The sequence below is a fragment of the Toxotes jaculatrix genome, chromosome 6 (assembly GCF_017976425.1).
Source record: "Toxotes jaculatrix isolate fToxJac2 chromosome 6, fToxJac2.pri, whole genome shotgun sequence".
Taxonomy (NCBI): domain Eukaryota; kingdom Metazoa; phylum Chordata; class Actinopteri; family Toxotidae; genus Toxotes; species Toxotes jaculatrix.
In genome coordinates, this window is record NC_054399.1 from 6,898,764 (window position 1) to 6,918,688 (window position 19,925).

Here is a 19,925-nt window from a genome sequence, read left to right on the forward strand (position 1 = left end):
ATAAGATGTTCTCAGCCAATAAGATGTAATTAATAATGAATGAAAGTTCCTACCTGTTTTGGGGAGTGCTGGGTCAATAGATCGTGTAACACACACGCGTTTTTCAGCCACAAAGATGTCATATCTGCATCGTTACTATGCTTCTGCAAGGGACAGAGAAAAGATGAGAAAACGTTATATTGTCATGTGAAGACCAATACTGTTTTGTGTGTATGTTGTATATGTGTGTGAGAGAGGTATACAGAACTTTGTCATGGTTTACTTTCTCCCCAGGGGCCAGATACTTGCAGTTGGACACACACAAAGAAAGTGTTTCAAAGTTGGTGGTGCCTACTTTTCGGTAAGTGACAATCTACCTGACATGATGTGAACTGTCCTTATGCATTAATCCTCAACCATATGGTAGACCGAGCAGGTTCAGATCTCAGGTTACCTTCAGAGCTGCCTTCATAGCAGTGACAGCGGCGCTACAGAGCGAGCGAGCACGCGTTTGGTCTCCGCTGCAGTCCACCTGGCGGACACACAGGAAAAGCACGCTGGCAGGTAGACCGGGAGGCAGAGGCAGGGCACTGTCAGCACGGATGTCTGGAACACAGACAGAGAATGAACACGGCCAGGTCATAATTGTCAGCTATAGCGAAGTTAATTATAGCAAAAATTTATTCTCATGAGTCACGTAACACTGAGGAGCAATACTACAAAGTTGTGGTCTCTTAATGAGGCCAGACCATCACATAACAAGGCTATAATGCAACTGGAGTCCCAGTTACAGCTTCCACACAGGCTCACATGTATATATTTTAAATATCTGACGTGCCAAAAATTTTAAATATCAAAGAGGAAAAAGAAAAGGGGTAGATGAGGAAAAAGGCTGAAAGGGGTCAGTCTCACCTGTGATGAGGTTCTTGAGGAGCTTAGTTTCATCTCTCTTCCTACATTCCAGCAAACCAGTGACTGCTGCCAGCTTTGGTCGGGATGGACAGGACAAAGTCTCTGGGATCAAAGCTAACAGGAGGAGTGAAACAAATAAAAGAGCAGCACAAAAAAAAAACTACAGAGATGTAAGAAAAGATAGATGATAACTGGGAAGTGGATGTTTTATATTTTTGTAAGCTCATAAATTAACCTGTCGACTGGAAACATCAGTAGATTTAAGGCAGCTTTTCTACCTTTGATCTAACAATGATATTATTACAAAAACCACCAAAAAATAATGAGTTAGAAGACTTTCACATGTCACACGTTCTGTGCCTTTATAGGCGATCTGAAAATGAAATGTTACCTTGAGCGAGGAGTTGTCTGAGTGAGACTGTGTGTCTAAGCTCCTTCAGCTCTCTCCTCAGTTTGACACACTCGTGCTCTCTGGCCTCCAATAGTTCCTGCAGATCCTTTTACACACAAACACACTTAGCATTTTGGATTTTGGCTTTTATCCAGCGCTCTCAACCAAAGTGACTCAGTACAAGGGAAGAAAAGCTTTTAGGCAAATAACATTACAAGCAGCCAATTGTCAGGGCAACTACAGTCCAGAATACACTGACTCTCACTTTGTAGATTTTAGTGGTTATGTAAGAAAGAAATGCTGAGGGGAAAAAAAGAAAGCAAAGATGGGAGCATAATAAGGTCATGAGAAAAGAAAAGTGCAAGATCAATATGTTCTGTGTGAGAATGTTGAAACAAAGACAATTAGGACTCAATTTATACATGGCATTTTAGCAGTATCCTTCATGCACCACAGACAACTGTCTTAATAAGTCCATACCTGTCGCTGTGCAGCAGAGGAAGAACCAGAGATTGCTTGACTGAGCTGGCACCTCAGAGCCTCCAGCTCCTCCTCCCACTGACTGCGCTGGTTACGCAGCTGACTCTCCAGAAGCCTGACACGGACAGAGGAAGAGATAAAAACAGGATGACACAGTTAATCCACCAAATGTTCAGTAAATCACAACAATAACAATAACACTGATGTGAAAAAACAAGGTAATGCACTGATAGGAATGAAGGAGTAGTGACAGACTGACTTGTTGGCCACTCGTACAGCATCGTAGGCATGTGCCAGGTCTTCTCCTCTCATCTTCACTGCCGGGTCTTTGGCCACATCCATCTTCTCCATCAACTGGTCCTGTCAGAGCAAACACGAACACAGTGTGACACTATGCTACCTGACCGGATTACATTATCAGTGAGAAAAAGGACTGTGTGCAGGTGTAAACACTCACAAAAATCATGTGATTATTAGACATAAGACAACATAATTATACATAGAATTTGAAGAACATTTTGTAACATTCCTCTTTGTTTTTTTTTCCTACATTCTCTCACCATTGGTGTCTCTGAGCTCCACACCGAGGGTCTCCTCTCCAGGCATGGAGACGTCACGCTGACCCTGCGAACCTCCTCTGGGGAAGGGAAAGCAGATGGGAAGGGTGACAGGGAGAGAGGGGTGAGAGGCTGGGGTGACATCGGGGTGGGTGAGGGAGAGAGAGGCTCAAAGCTGAGACTCTGGGTGGAGTCGGTCCTTCTGTGGCCCTTGGTGCGCTGTCACAAGGAGGGGAAAAAAAATACTCTCAGCAACCAAGATGGAGTTTAAAACCCAAACTGTATTTCTGGAGGGATTATTTGAGTCTTATGTGTAATTATGAACCTCAGTGAGCAGACTCATCTCTCTGAGGTTGTCATATCTTTGCTCCAGTCTGGTGAACTCTCTCAGGAGACCCTGGTACTTTCTCCTCTCTTCATCCAGCTCCACCCTCAGAGCGGCAGTTGCCTGAGACACGGCCTGATGCACAAGCTCTGTGCACACACGCAAACACACAGAGGAGAAGGAAAGAAAGTGTTTGGGATACAAATGTGAGGGAAAAAGCGCAAAAGACAGAGAGAATAATGCAAACTGTATGATGCTGCAAAGAAGGAACCCACCTTCTTGTGCTTTTTCTTGTTCAAGGAGGCGAGCAGAGAGATCCTCTCTCTCTTTGTGAAAACTGTCCTTCTCTCTCTGCAGGTCTTGTAGCTCCTTAAAAAGTGAGAAAGTACAGTTTTCACAAAGACAGGAGTCAACAACCAAAAAATAACCCTGAAAATCTGAATTATTAAATAAAAGACAAGAAAAGGAAAAATATTCCTTGTCAGACAAAATTTTGTCAGGTTGAAACGAGGCAAATTATTCTAGGCCTACTTGTGTGAGTTGAAGGATCTCCAGGGCAGCTTTGTCCTCAGCTCTCCTCCTTTTCTCCACCTCCTTCTCACTGATGACAGGGCAGGGCTGAGGTTTCTCATGTTTCTGGCTCTCCAGTCTCTGTATGGTCGCTCTCAGAGCCTCCAGCTCAGCGCTGGTGGCCTCTCGCTCCACATGCAGGGCCTCTCTCAAAGCAGCACTTTCTCTGGCCTGGACACATAAAAACACAACTTTATGATACGAAATCATTATAAAATGAAATGACCTCTGAGCGCAGTATGGCTTACAAGGATCCCATCACAGGATCACAGCCCTCTGAAACCCTTCACCCACCTCCTGGTCGGCTTTTAACTGCAGCTGCATCAGTTTGACTTCCATGCCCTTGTTGAGCTCCCTGTACCTCTCCACTGAGCGGGCCTCGGTCTTTAGTTTCAACAGCTCTCTTCTGGCAGCCCTGCGGCGCACGCAGCACTGCATGAACACCACCGCCGCACGTACTCGCCTGTACGCCTGCCTCGCCAACCACCCACGCACTCTCGCCTGAAGCAACACAGCAGCACGCTCTGCCACCAACTGAGGAAAGAGAACAGAGTTTAAATTTTTCATCATTTCAGATTATGTCTATATAACTTGCTCCTCTGAACAGATCGGCTTAAAAACACAAATGGGCAGCAGGAGGTTGAGATTTTAAGATCTCCGTTTAAGATCTGATCAAGGAAATCAAGCCTGTTGTTAAGTGCTCACCAGTCTGTATCTTTGGCGTGTCAGTGTGCCCCGGGTGAAGGCTTGGATGGTGACGGTGGCCTGGCGGATCATGAGGAACAACTGTCTGACCACCACCATGCGGTAGGTCTTCTGGATCACTAAGGCGGCCCTGGTGTAGCGTAGGGTCAGAGCCAGACTGCAGCCAAAATGACAAAGAAGCAATTAACCTTTAACTAAAGTTTGTAAAAGCACTTGAAGAAGACGTGTGTTTGAAAAATCTTGGCAATGTCTGAAAATTGTGTGACAGGATTGAGAAAGTATGTGCAAAATACAGAAAAAATAACAGACGGTTTTATTTTTTCCACAGAGAGTAAGCTTGGAAGGCAAAGGGAGAATGGCTATGCTGAGGATTGTGCAGAGCAAAAATACATTGTAGCTCATCTGACATAAACCTGGCTTCATTAGCTATACAGAAAAAAAATCATTATTAACCTTTTAAATTATATATATGTGAAAATGTAGGAAATTGAATTGAATTTTCTATCACTGAAACGTCAATCGTCTTAACTTAGATAGTCATAGTTTTATACTATGACCAAACATTGGCATGAACCTGGAAGAGGACATATTTGCAACATGTCAGCCATTCGGAAAATCTGTCACTTTCCTTTAGAGAATTTTAAAAAATCACAGCTGATTTTAAAAAAAAAACAAAAGGTAATAAAGAGGAAATACATAAATACTGCGCAACAACTTGTATACTCAAAAAACGAAGTTCCATATATACATTTTCTCTCTCACACACATATAAACAGACAAATATCTCATTTATATCCTCACCGTCTGGCCAGAGCTCCTCTGCAGTATCTCTGTATGGTGACAGTTGCCCAGAGGATCCTGGTGTATCTGATCCGTGACAGCCATCCTCTGGACCGGCTCTGGATGATCACAGCGGCCACACGCAGCCTTTCAGCTCTTAGCCTCTCCAAAAGAGCCACCTGACCGGCTCGGAAAAATACTTTGGTCTTTCCAAAGCAGTACTGGTCCGGGTCTGAGATGAGCTGAGGCAGGGTCCGTCTGCACGACGCCTGGGCCTGCTCCTGACTCTGAGGCCCTCGAAGAAGAACTCGGTACCTGCTGAAAAACTCCTCATATGTCCATCTGGAAACACAGATTTAGAGAAAACAGCTCGAGAGCTCAGTTAAGACAGTTTGTGTCTTGGGTTTGTCTTTTTCTTTTAGTCTGTGCTAAGTTTTGCATAATGTGCCTGCAGTGAACTTTCCACTGCAGTGAAAACTGATCAGATACAAACCATTAAAAAAGAGAAAGATGTCCCATGTCAGTGAACATACATATTCCACATCATTCTCTCACCATTTAGTTTTTCCCATAAGCAACTTGCACATCTGAGACTTGAGACTTACTTCTTCCACAACACCCATATTTGCTCATTGTTTATCTTCTTGTTTATCTATTTCAAATACTGGACAAATACCTCTGTTGTCTTATTCATCCATTACAGCAATAACACTTAAAGTAACTGCTGATGTCCTCCTTTATATGACTGTCTACATGACTTTAAAGAATCAGGCCTCATATTGTATGAAAGCTTTGTACTGAGTGAGAAACGTCTGTGAGGTACTCATTACCTGGATGGATAACCTGCAGCACTGATACGAATAGTCTCCAGCACCCCACAGGCTCTTAGCTGTTGGACTGTCCTCTTGGGGTCAAACCTAACATGGAGAAGATGTTGTGGGTTGTTTAGTGCACACATCAGAATCCAGTAAAACATGTATTTAATGCAAAATAGTGCATACAGTCTGAACAGTGAAGGCTGGCAACTTACATAAAAGGCTCTTTGAGGTCGTTGGGTTTAATGCAGCGGACATAGTGAGGAGTGGTGCTGTTGAGTGTGTCCATGAGCATCTGTAAGGACTGACGGAACTGACGGGCACAAATACAGTCCACCAAAGGAAAGCGTAATCAGTACGAAAACTTATTGTTAATGATCTGCTCAATCAAGATGGAAGGATGCACTAAAAATGAAGTGAACCATCAGTGAATGAAAAATGAAGGTAGTAGCAGCTCACCTGGAAGCCCACAGTCAGTTTGTGCTCCCTGGTGGCTCTTTTCCCCAACCGAACGCTTCCATTGGCCACAGTGGGCACATTCTCCTGCTGCTGGACCAACTCAGCCACCAACTCAGACTGAAACACACATACACAGACACAAGTTATTAATACCCTGGTCACATCAAATGAACTTGTGAAATTTGTAGCACATACCTACCTGACTTGCTTTCAGAATGTTGACGAGCTCCTCGAGGACTGTGTCTCGATTCTTGTCTAAAAAGCCACCACATTCATATTGTACCTGAAATAAACCAGAAACTACTGAAACAGATACAGCAGAGAATCACAAACTGTGTTTTAGACAGCAGCCATAAACTTGAAAAACAGCCTCCTGGCCTCTTCACTAAGGGACGGTCATGAATGGTGGGAGATCCATACACACTTTCACTTCAGTTATCGTCCAGTTTTCCATGAACTGAATCGAATAAAGCGCGTTGCCCTTCATCACTCACAGTGTCAGCAAAGTGGAGGATGATGAAGGCGCTGCTGGACATGCGAGGTTTCTGGAATTGAGGGTGGGGCTTGCTGGCAAGGTGTTGGTTGTACAGCTTCTGCACCCAGCTCTCATCTGAGCCTTTAGGCATCTGATCATAAACACAAACGGTTATCAGCTTGATAGATTATCATTAAAGCCGACTGAATCTCACATGGACTTCAGATTTCTGTGCTACGCTTTTACATTTAACAGGTGATATCAAATGTAATTAGATTTTAAAAGAACATTTTGTCATAGTGACAAATACGCATTAGGTTTCTCTGAACTTTCAAGCAGTCACTCTGGACAATATGGAGGCAAATAACATCATGTTGGAGAGAGAGATGGTGAAACAAGAGGTTAAAAAAGAGGAAGATACAGAATAAAATAAGAAAAAGAAAAAACAGAAAGAGATGAGAGAGAGAGAGAGAGACAGCATGACTGACCCTGCACTCCTCATCTAACAGATCAAACAGGCCTAGTTGTCCCTCTATGAGACTGATGCACTGCTGATTGTCACTGAACTCAATCCTGCTCCAGGCCAGCTCCTCCCGGACGTACTCCTCCTGCTCCAAGTGGAACACATGCTGCAGAAAAGCACATCATGATTTTGAAAAAATATTAAACATTAAAATGGATAGAAAACTTAAAAAAAAACTGCAATAACTCTAAAAAGATCATCCTGTTGATATAAGCTTAAGAGCTGTTTGAGCAGATCGACAGCTTGGCTATGAAAACAGATTGTCACACGGGGAGGACAGTCTGTGCTTGTCTCCCTCACGACAGAAAGGCCAAGACAGAGAAACGCTTCCTCCTGCATTTTGTGATTAAGTGCTATTTTGAAAAATGTTCGTCAAAAAATGTGTAAAACAAAAAAAAAAGTGAATGTCATACATGAACTAAGTGTGAATTAACCTGTAGAACCACAGACGGGATTTACAGTAACACTGAAACAAGATTATGCATGCTCCATCTGTGTTAGCGGCAAGAAGTGACAGGGTGGCTTTCCTCAAGACGGTGACAGACACCGAAAATAATTTTGCTACTGGCACATTCAAGTACAGTCTCTGCGGTTGAAAGCACCAAAACACAGGGGGACAGAGGGTCTCCTCTGCCTTTGTCATAACTTACCCTGTTAAACTGCTGCTGGAGCTTTTCATTTGCATAATTTATACAGAACTGCTCAAAACTGTTCCGATCAAAGGTCTCAAACCTGCTCCAAGAGAAAAACCTGTCAGTTCGGCTTGAAGATACACTGAGGATTTCATCTATATATAGCATACTGCAGACAATATTTTTAAATCCAATAGCACCAAGCCAAATCACTCACCCATAGATATCCAGCACCCCTATGAAAGATTTGACTTGTCCCCTCTGGGTGCGCAGGGCAAAGTTGAGTCTCCGAACAGTCCATGCAAACAGCTGGCCATAGATGTGTTTAGCCAGTGCATCTCTGGCTTCTACAGCCTGCTGACCAGACATGGGTTTAACCAGCATCTCTCCCCCTACAGCCAGCCTGCGATGACACAGCCAGTGGGCCATCTGAGGTCCTTCAACTCCTAGTAGCTTGGAGAAAACAGCCAGGGAGCGGTCGTCTCCCTGAGAAAAGAAAAGTTAGGGTAAAACTGCCATGGTATGATGCAGTGATGGAGGACATAGGAAGCAAGGAGGGGAGGGGAAACATAGAATACATTAGAAATATCTTTCTTACATCAATATAACTCCTATCAGAACTTCTTCCAGTGGCTTGGATGTTGACATTTCCCAGGTACAGAATAGCTGAAAGGATCCTGAAGAGCTCCATCTGCTGGTCAGGCTGCACACCTGCAAGTTTGACAAATCAACAGTTTTGTTTTCTCCTCATGACGATGGACATGATTCAGGGAAATAAAAATGTGAACATTGTGTACGTGTAATTTCAAATACTCTACCCAGAATAGTGAAAGCGTTGCGAGTGCGCTCCAGGTCTGCCAAATCATCAGTACCAGGTATTTGCATCTCTCCTCCCTGGTTGGTATAACGGAAATGCTCAGGTGCATCTGGAAAAGAAAGGTAGATCTCGCTCATCACTCTCAGAAGGCACATTATGGAGACAGTGGATGGATACAGTGTGGACATGGTTATCTATTGAGAACAAGCTGAAGGGCCTGTGATTAAGTCTTACCCAGTTTGAGGGATCTCATTTCAGGCAGCTCTCTAGAGGCACACAGCTGGTAGAAGATGTGGTAGTTCCTCTCTGCTGATGCCTTACACACACACACAAAACATTCATGAAGACTTGTAAAATGAATACTTGACATTTGTGCCAGTATAATTTCAGATTTCAACAATTAGAGATTTTCATGTGCAAAAAAAAAATTAAAATCTTTTTGGTCAGTATGTCGCAGGTGAAATTTTAGAGTTTACCTGGAAGACAACCCTTGACTTCTCCAGCAGATATGTCCTCATGTTTGCCCCAGTGATGTCTCCTTTTCTGCCAAAGCCAATCTCAATGTATTTCCCAAAACGACTGCTGTTATCATTTCGAGTGGTTTTGGCATTCCCAATAGACTGTAGACAAGAATTTAAAATTATTCATGTCTTTCATTTTGTTTTTATATTGTTTTATGTTTATATCTTTAAAAAACATAACATAGTTGGGAGTGATAAAAAAAAACCATCACCTCCATGATGGGGTTAGAAGCCAGAACTCTCTCCTCCACGCTGGTCTGCTGTGCTGCTCCTCCGACCACAGCGAAATATCGCATGGTGAATTTGGCAGAGACGGTTTTCCCTGAGCCAGACTCCCCACTGATGATGATAGACTGGTTTTTCTCCTCTCTATGACCACAAAGAACAGTGGCTATAGTGAAGTTACACGTTTCCCTGTTCTTGCAGGTTTAAACACCCTTTTGGAAAGAGATTATATGAAATGCTGACATTACATTGCAAAAGGCCAGCAAACAGTCACTCTACTGTTTGAGCTCTGACCTGGTCATAGTGCGGTAGGCCTCCTCTGCCACTGAAAAGATGTGAGGTTCCATGTCGGCCATGTCCTGACCACTGTAAGCATCTATCACCTCCTCTCCATATATGGGGAGCTGGTCATAGGGATTGATGGCCACTAAAACAATACCTGGAGGGACAGGGGGAAGGCATATTTGCACTGGAAACACTGGAATAGCAGAAGTAGTAATTCTCAGCATTGTCAGTGAAAATCTAACTACAAATTCAACTGAAAATCACTTTTCCTGGACCCACTCAACTCTGCTTTGTCAAAATCAAACCAAGCACCATGCAGTAAGAGTAAAATGAACATAAGCACATAACCCATCCCATTTTTAAGAATTTATGACTTTAAATGCAACTCAACACCAGGCTTAAAACAAGCATTTCACTGCATTTCACCTCTGACCACCTGTGTACTGACCACAACCTGGAGTACACCTGTACATCAGTGCAGCAACGCAAGTTAAAGCATGTGAGGTCAGCATGAAGGGATTTAAGGGGTTTTCATGGCCAATCAAGACAAATTTAAAGAAAACTGAACAGTTGATTTGGTCTAAATGAACAGCTCTTCTCAAACAAAATCCAACATATAACATGTTCCACCAGTAGCAGTGAGGGAGTTGCCTCCCTGTCTCAACCTTTGACCTACTGTAATTTAGATGAAATTATGGGCTATAATCATGCAGACAGGAGCTCACAGGAGCTTCCTGTTTCTGGCAGCTTGCCCAGTGTAAATCTCAAGGACCTCCCGTCACTCTCATGTGTGTTGTCCATTTTTTAGTTTGACAATCATCCCTGTCTCAATAAGATCCCCTTTAATCTCCCTCTGTCTTCTGCTTTCACCCATTTAGTGCTCACCACAGTACGTGTAGATGCTGCTGTAGTCCAGGAATCGAACCCGGAGGTTGTGCAGGACAGCAGGCTCGTGGAGGAAGCTGAGAGCTGTTAGGTCATTTTCTCCCTCCAGGATGTCGGGGTTCCCCAGCGGTGGGAGATCAGAAGGAGAGCCCACTGGGTAATGAACCTCCTATCAATGGGAAAGGGAGTTAAAATAAAGTGCCAATAAAGTGTTTTGTGAAAATATAGGGAGGAAGATGGAGCTTGGAGACAGTTTTACGAAAACTATCAAAACACAAGCATTCACACTGATTTCTGGTCAGTGTAATGCGTGTCTCACCTTTCCATTAGAGAGCTGTAGCCGCAGATGTTTCTCTCCAGGACTGTAGTCCTGGAGGAGTTGGGCCGAAACCCAGACTGCATCTGGGTCAGGAATCCACACACTTGCTCCCTAAGCAAAGGAACAGAGTTTTGTGAAACTGAAAAACAAAATACACAAGACATATGTAGGACCAATCTGAAGTTTGGGAGAGAAGAGACGTTAATTTTATTTCCTGTCTAACGCTGTTCAGGTACATGTCACAATGCCTGGCCCCACCCAGGCAACAAATTTGTCTCCCATCAGCATAAAAGGCTCCTAAACAGTGTTAAAAATTAACACTGGTCATCCTTTTCTCAACTGCCTGCGTGGATTAGCCATTATCTAATTCACCGACTAATGTGTCAGTTTTACAAATAAGTTTTAATTCACACTTTGATCATTATAATTTTATAGATTATTTACCACCAGGTTTATAGAAACAAGGATAACAATGACAAAGTGTTGGCGGATTTCATCACAACAAATCCATTATTAACTGTAACCTATTGGCCCAAGAACACACAAAAATCAGGAAAGATTCTATCAAAAATGACATAGCTGGGAAAGGCCGACAGACACATACAACAGTCCTCTGAAACTATTAGCAATTTTTATATCGTAATCATTACTTTTCTTTAAAGGACTCACAAATGGACCATGCAGTGGAGAATGATAAAGGTTGCAACAATTTAAAAATGCCAAAATATAAATAAATAAATAATTGAATTCAGTCTTACCCTGCTGTATAGCTCCAGAGTTGCCATTTCAACTACTTTAAAGCATGTGGGCTGACATTATTTAGAACACCAGAAAGGCAGAAAGGGTCAAATGTATTCACCCCTCTGAGGGAGCAGCCGGTATCCTCCGCTCATCTGCAGAGCCGCTGTGTGTGCAGGTTGACAGTGTTTTGCACTTTGTCCAGGCTCACATAAAGGCATGAGGACTGTCGAGTTAACTGTTAATCTGTAGGAGGATGCAGTGATTGGATGGAGGGGTTTGTTTGGCTCTTAGCCTACTCTTGGGGTGACAGTTCTAAACACAGTTACAAATGTGAATGTACAGAGATTTTTTTTGTGATTTTAAGGGGAAAAAAACACTAGCAAAAGACTTAGTGACATACTGACTCATTTTAATAAGTAATACAATCAAATTCATTTCAGCAATCAGCCTGCTGATATCGAGAAGGGAATTTTAATGATGTGAGTGACATTATTTGACATCGTAACCTTGACATACAGGGCTAAAAAATAGAAAGAAATTTATTATTCTTCGGACAACAAATGAAAAGACAATAAAACTAAATCTTAACTGTCGCTTGCTGTGTCACCAAATTTTGTGCGTGGGCTTATGAGGAGGCAGCATGTGTGTGGTAACATTGACACATTTTTAAAAAACAACAAAAAAAAACAAAAAAAAAAAAACCTGTGGTCTGAAGTTGTGACAAGAAACAAAGCCTTGGCACTAGACAGCAATGTTTCACAACATCAGTAAGCACCTATATAATGATGATGAGAGTTAAAAACAGTAATATTTGTACAACAGAAAGAGGTTTCAAGTCATTTCTTTTCCATTGTGCTCAGCCCCATCACATATACTTTTTTAGTTTTCAAATACAGATAGAAGTCAACAACCTTAACACCTTTCAAAATGACAAGTCTCCTCTTTGGTCAATACTGAACGACTCACAGGGTAACACAGCTGACGTGAAAGATAATATTTCCTTAAAATTGCAATAAAAAGTTGACTCAGTCCCCAACAATAGATGCACATAAGCTTCGAACTACACCATCTGCATTAGTAACATCAGCAGCCTGCAGGTTGGCCCTGAAGCTGATTCGAATGAGTCTGACTGTAGTAAAGCCTCAACTGGTTCCACTAGAAAAGAAAGGTGTGTGTGTTTGTCGAAATATTCATGGAGTGTACTGTAAAAATCAGGGAAGAGACATGCCAAAAAAATACAAAACATTCATTTCCAATCTGCCAAAAAAAAACAACTTTTTGCTGACATAAAATGTTTGGATTTGACATGATTGTCGCAAAAAATACAAACCCATTCAAAGCCTTTTAGTAAAAAATATGTTCGTCATCAACCACTGAATTTGACACACTGTAGATAAGTTATTTTTAATATTTGCCAGTTCATTTGATGTCATTTCTTGTTATGGGAATTTTTATTTATTTATTTATAATTTCTAGTCATAAATCAATGTTGAGTCATTTCGTGGGGGTTGAAGTCAACGAGTCCCATCCAGTGGAGTTATTGACCAATGGACGCATTAGAGACACAGTTCTTTAGTTTGTACTGGTGTAAGTCGGGTTTAGGTTTAAACTGGACGCAGATACTGGGGGACAGTTCTTCAGGGCTGGACTGGTGTAGGGTTCCTACTGTTCATGGTCGTGTGTGCGCAGATGTTGAACAAACCCAGACTTTACAAAACCCTACAGGAGAAGACATCAACAATTAGTTCTTTAGGTAACATTTCAAACTACATCATTTAATTTATTCATGCAAAACTTGACAAATGGCTTGTAAATGCTACAATGCTGAAAAGAGCAAGACCTAAATTAAGTTAAATTTCAATTTGTTTGTTTTTTTTTCCATTTTTTCTGTGAGCCACAGGTGGAATAGAAATGACAAGCTCATACATTTTCTACAAACCACCCAAGTCATTTTAATCTTAAATCTGTTGGTTTCCTGAACAGTTCTCTAACCAACCTGTGCTATACGCTCTCCATGTCTTCACTGCCGTTGCCCTCCTCCTTCAGAGCCTCCCCTTCATTGGCAGCCTCCTCCACATGGGCCAACATATCAGCCATCAGTGCCTCCTCTAGCCTTTTCCTCACACTGTACACCAGCTCCTCCTGTTTCCTACACATAAACACAACAGGAAGCTGTTACAGTTGGCAGTTACAGCTGCCTATAACAGCCACTGAATCAGCACAGAACAGATGGTGTATTTTTTTTTTTTTTTTAACACAAAGGGCAGGGTCACTTGTTATGGACTGTGGTGGAAATTTTCAACAGACACAACTAGGTTATCTTTGGCCAAATAAAACATGACCAAAGTAGCAAGTTCATTTCAAATTTGGCAGATATCTTCATCATTTCTTTGCACTTTGCATTTGTGTAGTTGCTATTGCTCTCTGGCATGTTAAATAGAAGACAATATCACAAGAACTGGCTAAACACGTAACAGATGCAACATTACTCGGACTGGCTGAGTAGTTATTTTCTGTTTTTCAACACACAGTGGAAGAAATCTGAGAAAGATTTGTAACACAACTGTTTCACAGGCACATGTCCCAACAAATGTTCAAAAAGGTACAAAAACTGGTTTTATGATTACTGTAAAAAAAAAAAAAAAAAAAAAAAAAAAAAGACGGGTGATTAATGAGTGTCAGTGTTCAGTGATCGCCCACCTAATGTCCTCATCAGTGACTATAAAAGCCTTGCACAGCGGCTGTGCCGTGTTGAGCCACACACCCGGATTCTTCTCCACAGCTGCAGACAGTTGGCCGGTGATGGGAGCAGCACTGGTGTGGAGGGCGCTCGCAATAGCTGACAAGAGAGTCTTGTCTGTGCACCCTGGACCAACGCCTGAGAGACCAACAGGGTAGTTATCAGACATTTTTAAGAAACATCAAAGTTGTAAGTGCACTTAAGCTAGTTAAATCTTACAAGAGTAAAAAAAAAAAAGAACTGTGCAATACTGACATGATAAAAACAAAAAAGTATCACGTAAATAACCTTTTTTTTTCAATCTGAGGAAACTATTTTAAACTGGTGTATTACCTTGCAGACCTTTAGGTAGTTCCATTGTTTTCACCAGCTCCTCTGCAATGTCATAAGCATTAAGACCACTGAGTTTCTTCTCCCAGAACAACTGTGGGGGGGGGGGGGGGGGGGGGAGTTACAGTATCAGATAACGCGTGTTTCGGGTTTTTGTGGGATGATGTTTATGGTAACAGGCAGAGGCTGTTTACCTGTCTGGGCTGGTCGACGGCTTTCTGAGGATCCGTCTTCACTTTGTTGTTGGGATGGTTGGTAACCTTGGTAACAGGCTGCTTAAAGATGGACGCCGTTTGTCTGACAGGGAGTGATGTGTTCAAGTCAGGTTTGCCCTTAAAAACCCAAAGACACAGAGGGAAGATGAGGCCAGGATGGACGGGAGACAAAAGACAGTGCATGAGGTTAATGTAAGAATCTGATGATTGAGATCTCACAAGGAGGACATGTATCTCATTCAGAGGATCATATGGCTTTACTGACACACAGTAGTGCTCAAAAAAGTCCAGTCTACAGAATCAAATCTTTACTGTCTTTTATCAACACAGTGCCACCTGGTGTGCTAGTGAAATATCAATCAAAAGTAATCAGCTGATATAACATGTTATAACAGGCTCGTCTGAGACTCTGTAGGTCCACTGTGAGTTAGAAAAACTTGCAAAAAAGAATTTTGATTTCTATTTAATAAGGCATTGTGAAGAACTCACTATTTTAGACCTACTCCTACACTAAAGTTTTTCCTGCTCTTGTGTAGAACACATTTTCGTGGTTTGAATACATCATCAATTGAGAAGTGTTCTGTCTTATCTAATCTACATGTGCATTTATATAGATTTGATTCCCAATATAAATATATATAACAATAAAATGTTGGCACATGATCAACCAGGGTAGAATCTCAGCTCTATTAAGACTAAATGACTGGTTCTAGTCAACATTGAACATTTAATATGAGGGTGTTCTACCTGCAGAGCTCAGACCATTACCACATTATCAGACTAGAGCTAAACACAGGCCTTTAACATAGGCCAAAATAACTGCATTCACGCATATGCTTCTTCCTGTATTACAGCCCCTCAATATTTCACTCTATAATGAGAAGTAAAATTAAAAGTATGAATCATAATTTTGTGTGATCCCTAACAGGTGTCATGCTACGTGACTGTTTTTCATTTTTTCATCGATTACATGTTAAGTATTACTCTGCAGAGACAAGAGTACAGTCCACGTCATGGACACTACCTTTTTTTTGGTTCTATTGTGGAAAGTGTTGAGGGTGGCAGACAGTACATACATTTCACACTCTAATAAAATGTCGTACAGCATATGCAATATAATATATAGTAAACAGAGGGTAATCTGGACACCGCTACAGTGTCCAGGCCACCATCAGTTGGGTGTGACAGTCATGAGACTGTTGTGAGTCGCGGGTCTGTTTCATCTCACCTTGTTCTGGTTGTTGTTATCATATCGCAGTCTCTGACGGTTCTTGTTCAGTTTGCTCATCAGCATTTTCCCCGTGCGGAAATCAAAGGAGCTGAGGTCCATCTGGTTACCAAGGTAACGGGCCAGCTGCGGCTTGCTCCGAAACTTCTTCCCAGACGGACTGACAGGGGAGGCAGTGGTAGGACATGAGAAACCACAGGTACCGATACCCTCTCATACAAAAACAAATGGGTCAGAACAGAAGACATCAACACGGAAAACTGAACAGTGACAGTGGAACGAAGCCGACAGGTTGCACGTCAAAACACATACACAGCAGACGGAGAAGTACCAACAAGGACCACAACATGCAACAAGTCAGAAGCAAACAGAGGCAGAGCACATTCAAATGTGAAGTGACACTGAAATCACGTTACTTTGTGAAATGGATGAAGTCTTTGATGAATACTCGACTTAAGCCCTGTCATCTACTGAAAGCTGAACACATCTTTAGCAGAATGAGGAGTAGATATGAATACATATTAAAACACGTTCAACTACATTGCATGTGCAGCTCTACAGGTAACCTCTGAGAGTCAGTGAGCACAATGTAAACATGGCGATCACTAACACTGGATCAGATGTTTCAGAATGGAAACATTGTGGCTCCACTTGTGGGAGCAACAATATCTTTAGCCTGAGCAATGACCAACAAAGGCACAACTGTGGGTGGATACGTGCTAGTAACTCATGCAAATGTATCTTACATCACACACCACAGTTAACACCAGTATGATTGTACAGTTAGCCTACCACAAACTATACAACCGACCCGCCTCCCCCCTCTCTTGCCTCTGTTCCTCATCTTGCTCTTCTCCTCTGCTAAATGAAAACAAATCTGGCGTTGTTGATTCACTTCAATGGCAAATAAAGAGTATAAACTGAGATGACACTGAGAGTTTTATTCATCAAAAGGCCTCGCCAGGCGTGAGCAGCTACTACTAGCCTGCACGGTTGGACAGACAGACACACAGACTCCTTCTTATCCCAACAACTGTGAGAGGAGTTGGCCTGGCTGCCCCCCTCCCCTCCCACATCCCAAACTTTATACCGACCACCGTGTGCCCCCACCACCACCACCCCGATCCCCCCGCCCGCCCGCCCGCCACACATACATACACACACACACACACACACCCCCACTTATCATACTCCCGTCTGTTTCCGCAAACTCGGTGTCTTGTGTACCCATAAGTTTTGCAAGCCCTCGTTCGTTTAGTACCTAAAATAATAGACATCGCTTTTTCCAGCGGACAAACCCGACTTTCTGGTCACTTCTTCCATTTTCCAGCCCTTGGGGAGAGCAGTGCAATCCCACCTTTTCTTCTCCATTTCCCACGCGAGTAGCCTATATAAATCCACTAAAAGTTACTGCGAATAACCAGACTGGGTTTTAGGAAAAGTGTCGAATTTGTTTTGGACGGCAGGCCTATCGCTTCTTACGCTTTTGTTTCAACCATATTACTACATGCGTCCTCTGTAATGGGATCTCCCTGCTGCTAGCAACATCTCATCTCTTTGTCGTCGCGCAGATCGCTCCGCCGCGGACCTCGGCCGCACCACTACCTGCCTCTCTCGCCGGGGCACGAGGGCTACATCCGCAAGGAAAACATAGGACGGCGCGGCTGCGTCAAGGCACCGCGAGGCAGGAGGGACACGACAGGAAGTTAGGGAATTACGACTTGAGAATAAAAGCACAAAATTAGTCGAGGAGTTAAATCATACAGTCTGTGGAGAAAAGGAGTAATGTGGCAGAGGTACAACCTAGTTTGACTTCTCCAACATAGCCTTAAAGTTGTCCTAGGACAGCATTAAGATTTCAGTCAAGCCCCCAGACGAGATGTAGTACACTCAATTTTCAGATTTTAGTAGGGGAAATCAAGCTATGAACAGTTTGTTTCATTATTCTATTCTATGATTTGTCATGTAGTAAGACTATCCTCAAATCGGAAATAAGTTACAGCAATGCAACAAACAGGCAGAAAATAGATAAGCAGCTATTTAAAATAAAAAATTTAGCACAATGAGAAAGTTAAGAAATAGCATTCAAAAGCTATTTACATTGTGTACAGTACATAGGCCACATACATAATTTGTTCGTTTTGCAGATATTTCTGTGAAGAAGTAATGAGTCATTCAGGAAGAACTGTGGCTAGTTTAGAGTCGCACAGAAGACAGAAAATAAAAATTTGTTTTACTATACTACTATAGTAATATATAATATTTTTTACTATGTTATTATATTGTAGGCATATTGTTTTATTCTGTGTCCTGAACATTTTTTATGTTCTCAGATGTCTCTTAAAATTGAGATCCTAATCCCCAAGTAACTTGCTTACCTTATTAAATAAAAGTTTTTTAACTAAACAATGGTGCAGAAAAAAATGTCATGTAGTCTTCAGTGTCTTAAATGATATCTTTTTTAAAAATTCCACCTTCCAATAAATCAACTTAACACAATTCTAATTCCATTTCTAAATTAAATTAGATTCACAAGATTATTTTTAGTAAGAAATTTAACGTTTTTGAATGACAAAATTCTAATTACATACAACTATTTACATCATTTAATGTTTATTCTTGAATTAAAACAAAACTTTAGTTAGATGGATTCAAAACATTTGATAGTGAAATATCACATTTTGTAGTAGGATGACTCATAACTAAAAGTCCACCTACTAGCTTTGTTATCTACATGTCACAGTCCTCACGGTGAATTTTAAACATGTTAACAAAACTTTGAATATAATCTGACAGTTTTTCATTTACCTAATCTCTTTTATCTCAAAACGCTGGGTTATTTAAATTTTATCTTTCTGAATAACACGGTGAGGACACGTTTGGTTACAGTCAAACACTAGCATTTAAGACGCTCAAGGTGCATTTTAAGGCTTTTGTTTTGAAGTGTTTTACCGGCGGTCTTATTTCATGTTCTGTTTACCTTGACGCTGAGCGCTGGCGCCACAGCAACGTTAACCTATGGGAAACATAAATTAGGCTACTGCTACAAATAGACCGTAAACAGGAATCACGCAGATGCAGTGACAACAACCCACAGACGCCGCTGAATAATTAAACCCACCAGATGCAGTAAAACAAAGCCCTTTGCGTGCAGCTCGCTCCGCACTGTAAAACGTGAAACTTTCATGTAAGCTACGTGAAATTGAGCCGTTTCACCACGACAATGCCCGCCGTTGTCATTCAGCGGACTCGGAGCCGGCTTTTATGAATGAACAAAGTAGACCTCGTCGGTCAAACGCATACACCATTTTAAACAACATGTCATGCATTTATAGAGACTGTGCGTATAAAACGGCGGTGCTGGGGGGAGAAAAATTGTGACCTGCTTTGGGAGGTTAAAATCTGTGTCGAAACTGCACCCTGTCGACGCAGCGTGCCGACTCCATGCTTAATTAAACATTACCCGTACATACCGGGGAGGGAAATTAAACCATACTACAGTGATGCTAAAGAAAAGACCGACATCCTAGCTGAAGACCACAGCGTTGCTATTTGCAAATGCGAGACCACCGAGTGCATTCGCCTGATCGATGATAAACATACTTTCCGAATATATTTTGAAAACGACACACCGCGTATCAGACGCTACAGTTATAATTAACAGCCTCGCTTGCGGTTTTATTGCCCTTCAGATGATGTACTTACTCGTTTTTATCCATCTTGAAGACACTATCTCGTTTTCTCCCTCTCGCTATGTTAAATCCCTTCTCCCCTCTCCTCTTTCAGTCCCCTCCCCCTTCGATGGGAGAAATGAAAGACATTATCCACGCAAATTTCGCAGTCTGCCTGATAAAATGAGTCTAATGTCTGCCCGACACTGGCGTATTCTCTGTGTGCAGCTAGGCCTATAATACTTCCGTGACTATATGTAATCCGGCACTCATTACGAATTATATTATTTGAGACTTTGCATATACAATTCTCATCAATATATATTTTTTTATTTAACACTATTT

The 19,925-nt window shown here is 42.0% G+C and overlaps 2 protein-coding genes across 3 annotated transcripts in view; both read right to left on the reverse strand.

The window, feature by feature from the left end:
• si:dkey-110c1.10 (unconventional myosin-Vb) overlaps positions 1 to 11,443 on the reverse strand; it is a 49,106-nt gene extending 37,663 nt beyond the window's left edge. The window contains exons 1-30 of the mRNA XM_041040304.1: positions 11,414 to 11,443; positions 10,656 to 10,766; positions 10,337 to 10,505; positions 9,461 to 9,605; positions 9,154 to 9,310; positions 8,897 to 9,040; positions 8,655 to 8,736; positions 8,422 to 8,529; positions 8,202 to 8,314; positions 7,821 to 8,089; positions 7,622 to 7,703; positions 6,937 to 7,077; positions 6,468 to 6,599; positions 6,173 to 6,256; positions 5,974 to 6,090; positions 5,730 to 5,827; positions 5,530 to 5,616; positions 4,721 to 5,041; positions 3,920 to 4,076; positions 3,509 to 3,748; positions 3,176 to 3,385; positions 2,920 to 3,013; positions 2,645 to 2,793; positions 2,323 to 2,538; positions 2,022 to 2,122; positions 1,763 to 1,877; positions 1,283 to 1,379; positions 892 to 1,005; positions 434 to 585; positions 54 to 143 (exon numbers count right to left, since the gene is read on the reverse strand). Of these exons, the coding sequence (XP_040896238.1) occupies positions 54 to 143; positions 434 to 585; positions 892 to 1,005; positions 1,283 to 1,379; positions 1,763 to 1,877; positions 2,022 to 2,122; positions 2,323 to 2,538; positions 2,645 to 2,793; positions 2,920 to 3,013; positions 3,176 to 3,385; positions 3,509 to 3,748; positions 3,920 to 4,076; positions 4,721 to 5,041; positions 5,530 to 5,616; positions 5,730 to 5,827; positions 5,974 to 6,090; positions 6,173 to 6,256; positions 6,468 to 6,599; positions 6,937 to 7,077; positions 7,622 to 7,703; positions 7,821 to 8,089; positions 8,202 to 8,314; positions 8,422 to 8,529; positions 8,655 to 8,736; positions 8,897 to 9,040; positions 9,154 to 9,310; positions 9,461 to 9,605; positions 10,337 to 10,505; positions 10,656 to 10,766; positions 11,414 to 11,440 (4,122 nt within the window). The 5' untranslated portion in view covers positions 11,441 to 11,443. The remainder of the gene's footprint in view (positions 1 to 53; positions 144 to 433; positions 586 to 891; positions 1,006 to 1,282; positions 1,380 to 1,762; positions 1,878 to 2,021; positions 2,123 to 2,322; positions 2,539 to 2,644; positions 2,794 to 2,919; positions 3,014 to 3,175; positions 3,386 to 3,508; positions 3,749 to 3,919; positions 4,077 to 4,720; positions 5,042 to 5,529; positions 5,617 to 5,729; positions 5,828 to 5,973; positions 6,091 to 6,172; positions 6,257 to 6,467; positions 6,600 to 6,936; positions 7,078 to 7,621; positions 7,704 to 7,820; positions 8,090 to 8,201; positions 8,315 to 8,421; positions 8,530 to 8,654; positions 8,737 to 8,896; positions 9,041 to 9,153; positions 9,311 to 9,460; positions 9,606 to 10,336; positions 10,506 to 10,655; positions 10,767 to 11,413) is intronic.
• Positions 11,444 to 11,790: 347 nt separating this feature from the next.
• mbd3b (methyl-CpG binding domain protein 3b) lies at positions 11,791 to 19,669 on the reverse strand. Of its 2 annotated transcripts, none has more exons than XM_041041042.1 (7): positions 19,615 to 19,669; positions 15,910 to 16,069; positions 14,661 to 14,798; positions 14,470 to 14,560; positions 14,097 to 14,274; positions 13,393 to 13,545; positions 11,791 to 13,115 (listed from the first exon to the last, which is right to left on the reverse strand). In XM_041041042.1, exons 1-6 carry the CDS (start codon positions 19,626 to 19,628, stop codon positions 13,398 to 13,400), a joined length of 729 nt encoding a protein of 242 aa, XP_040896976.1. In that variant the 5' UTR covers positions 19,629 to 19,669; the 3' UTR covers positions 11,791 to 13,115; positions 13,393 to 13,397. The 2 variants fall into 2 exon arrangements, with proteins under 2 accessions (XP_040896976.1, XP_040896975.1); XM_041041041.1 differs by lacking the exon at positions 19,615 to 19,669 and adding an exon at positions 17,171 to 17,462.
• Between the last annotated feature and the right edge of the window lie 256 nt (positions 19,670 to 19,925).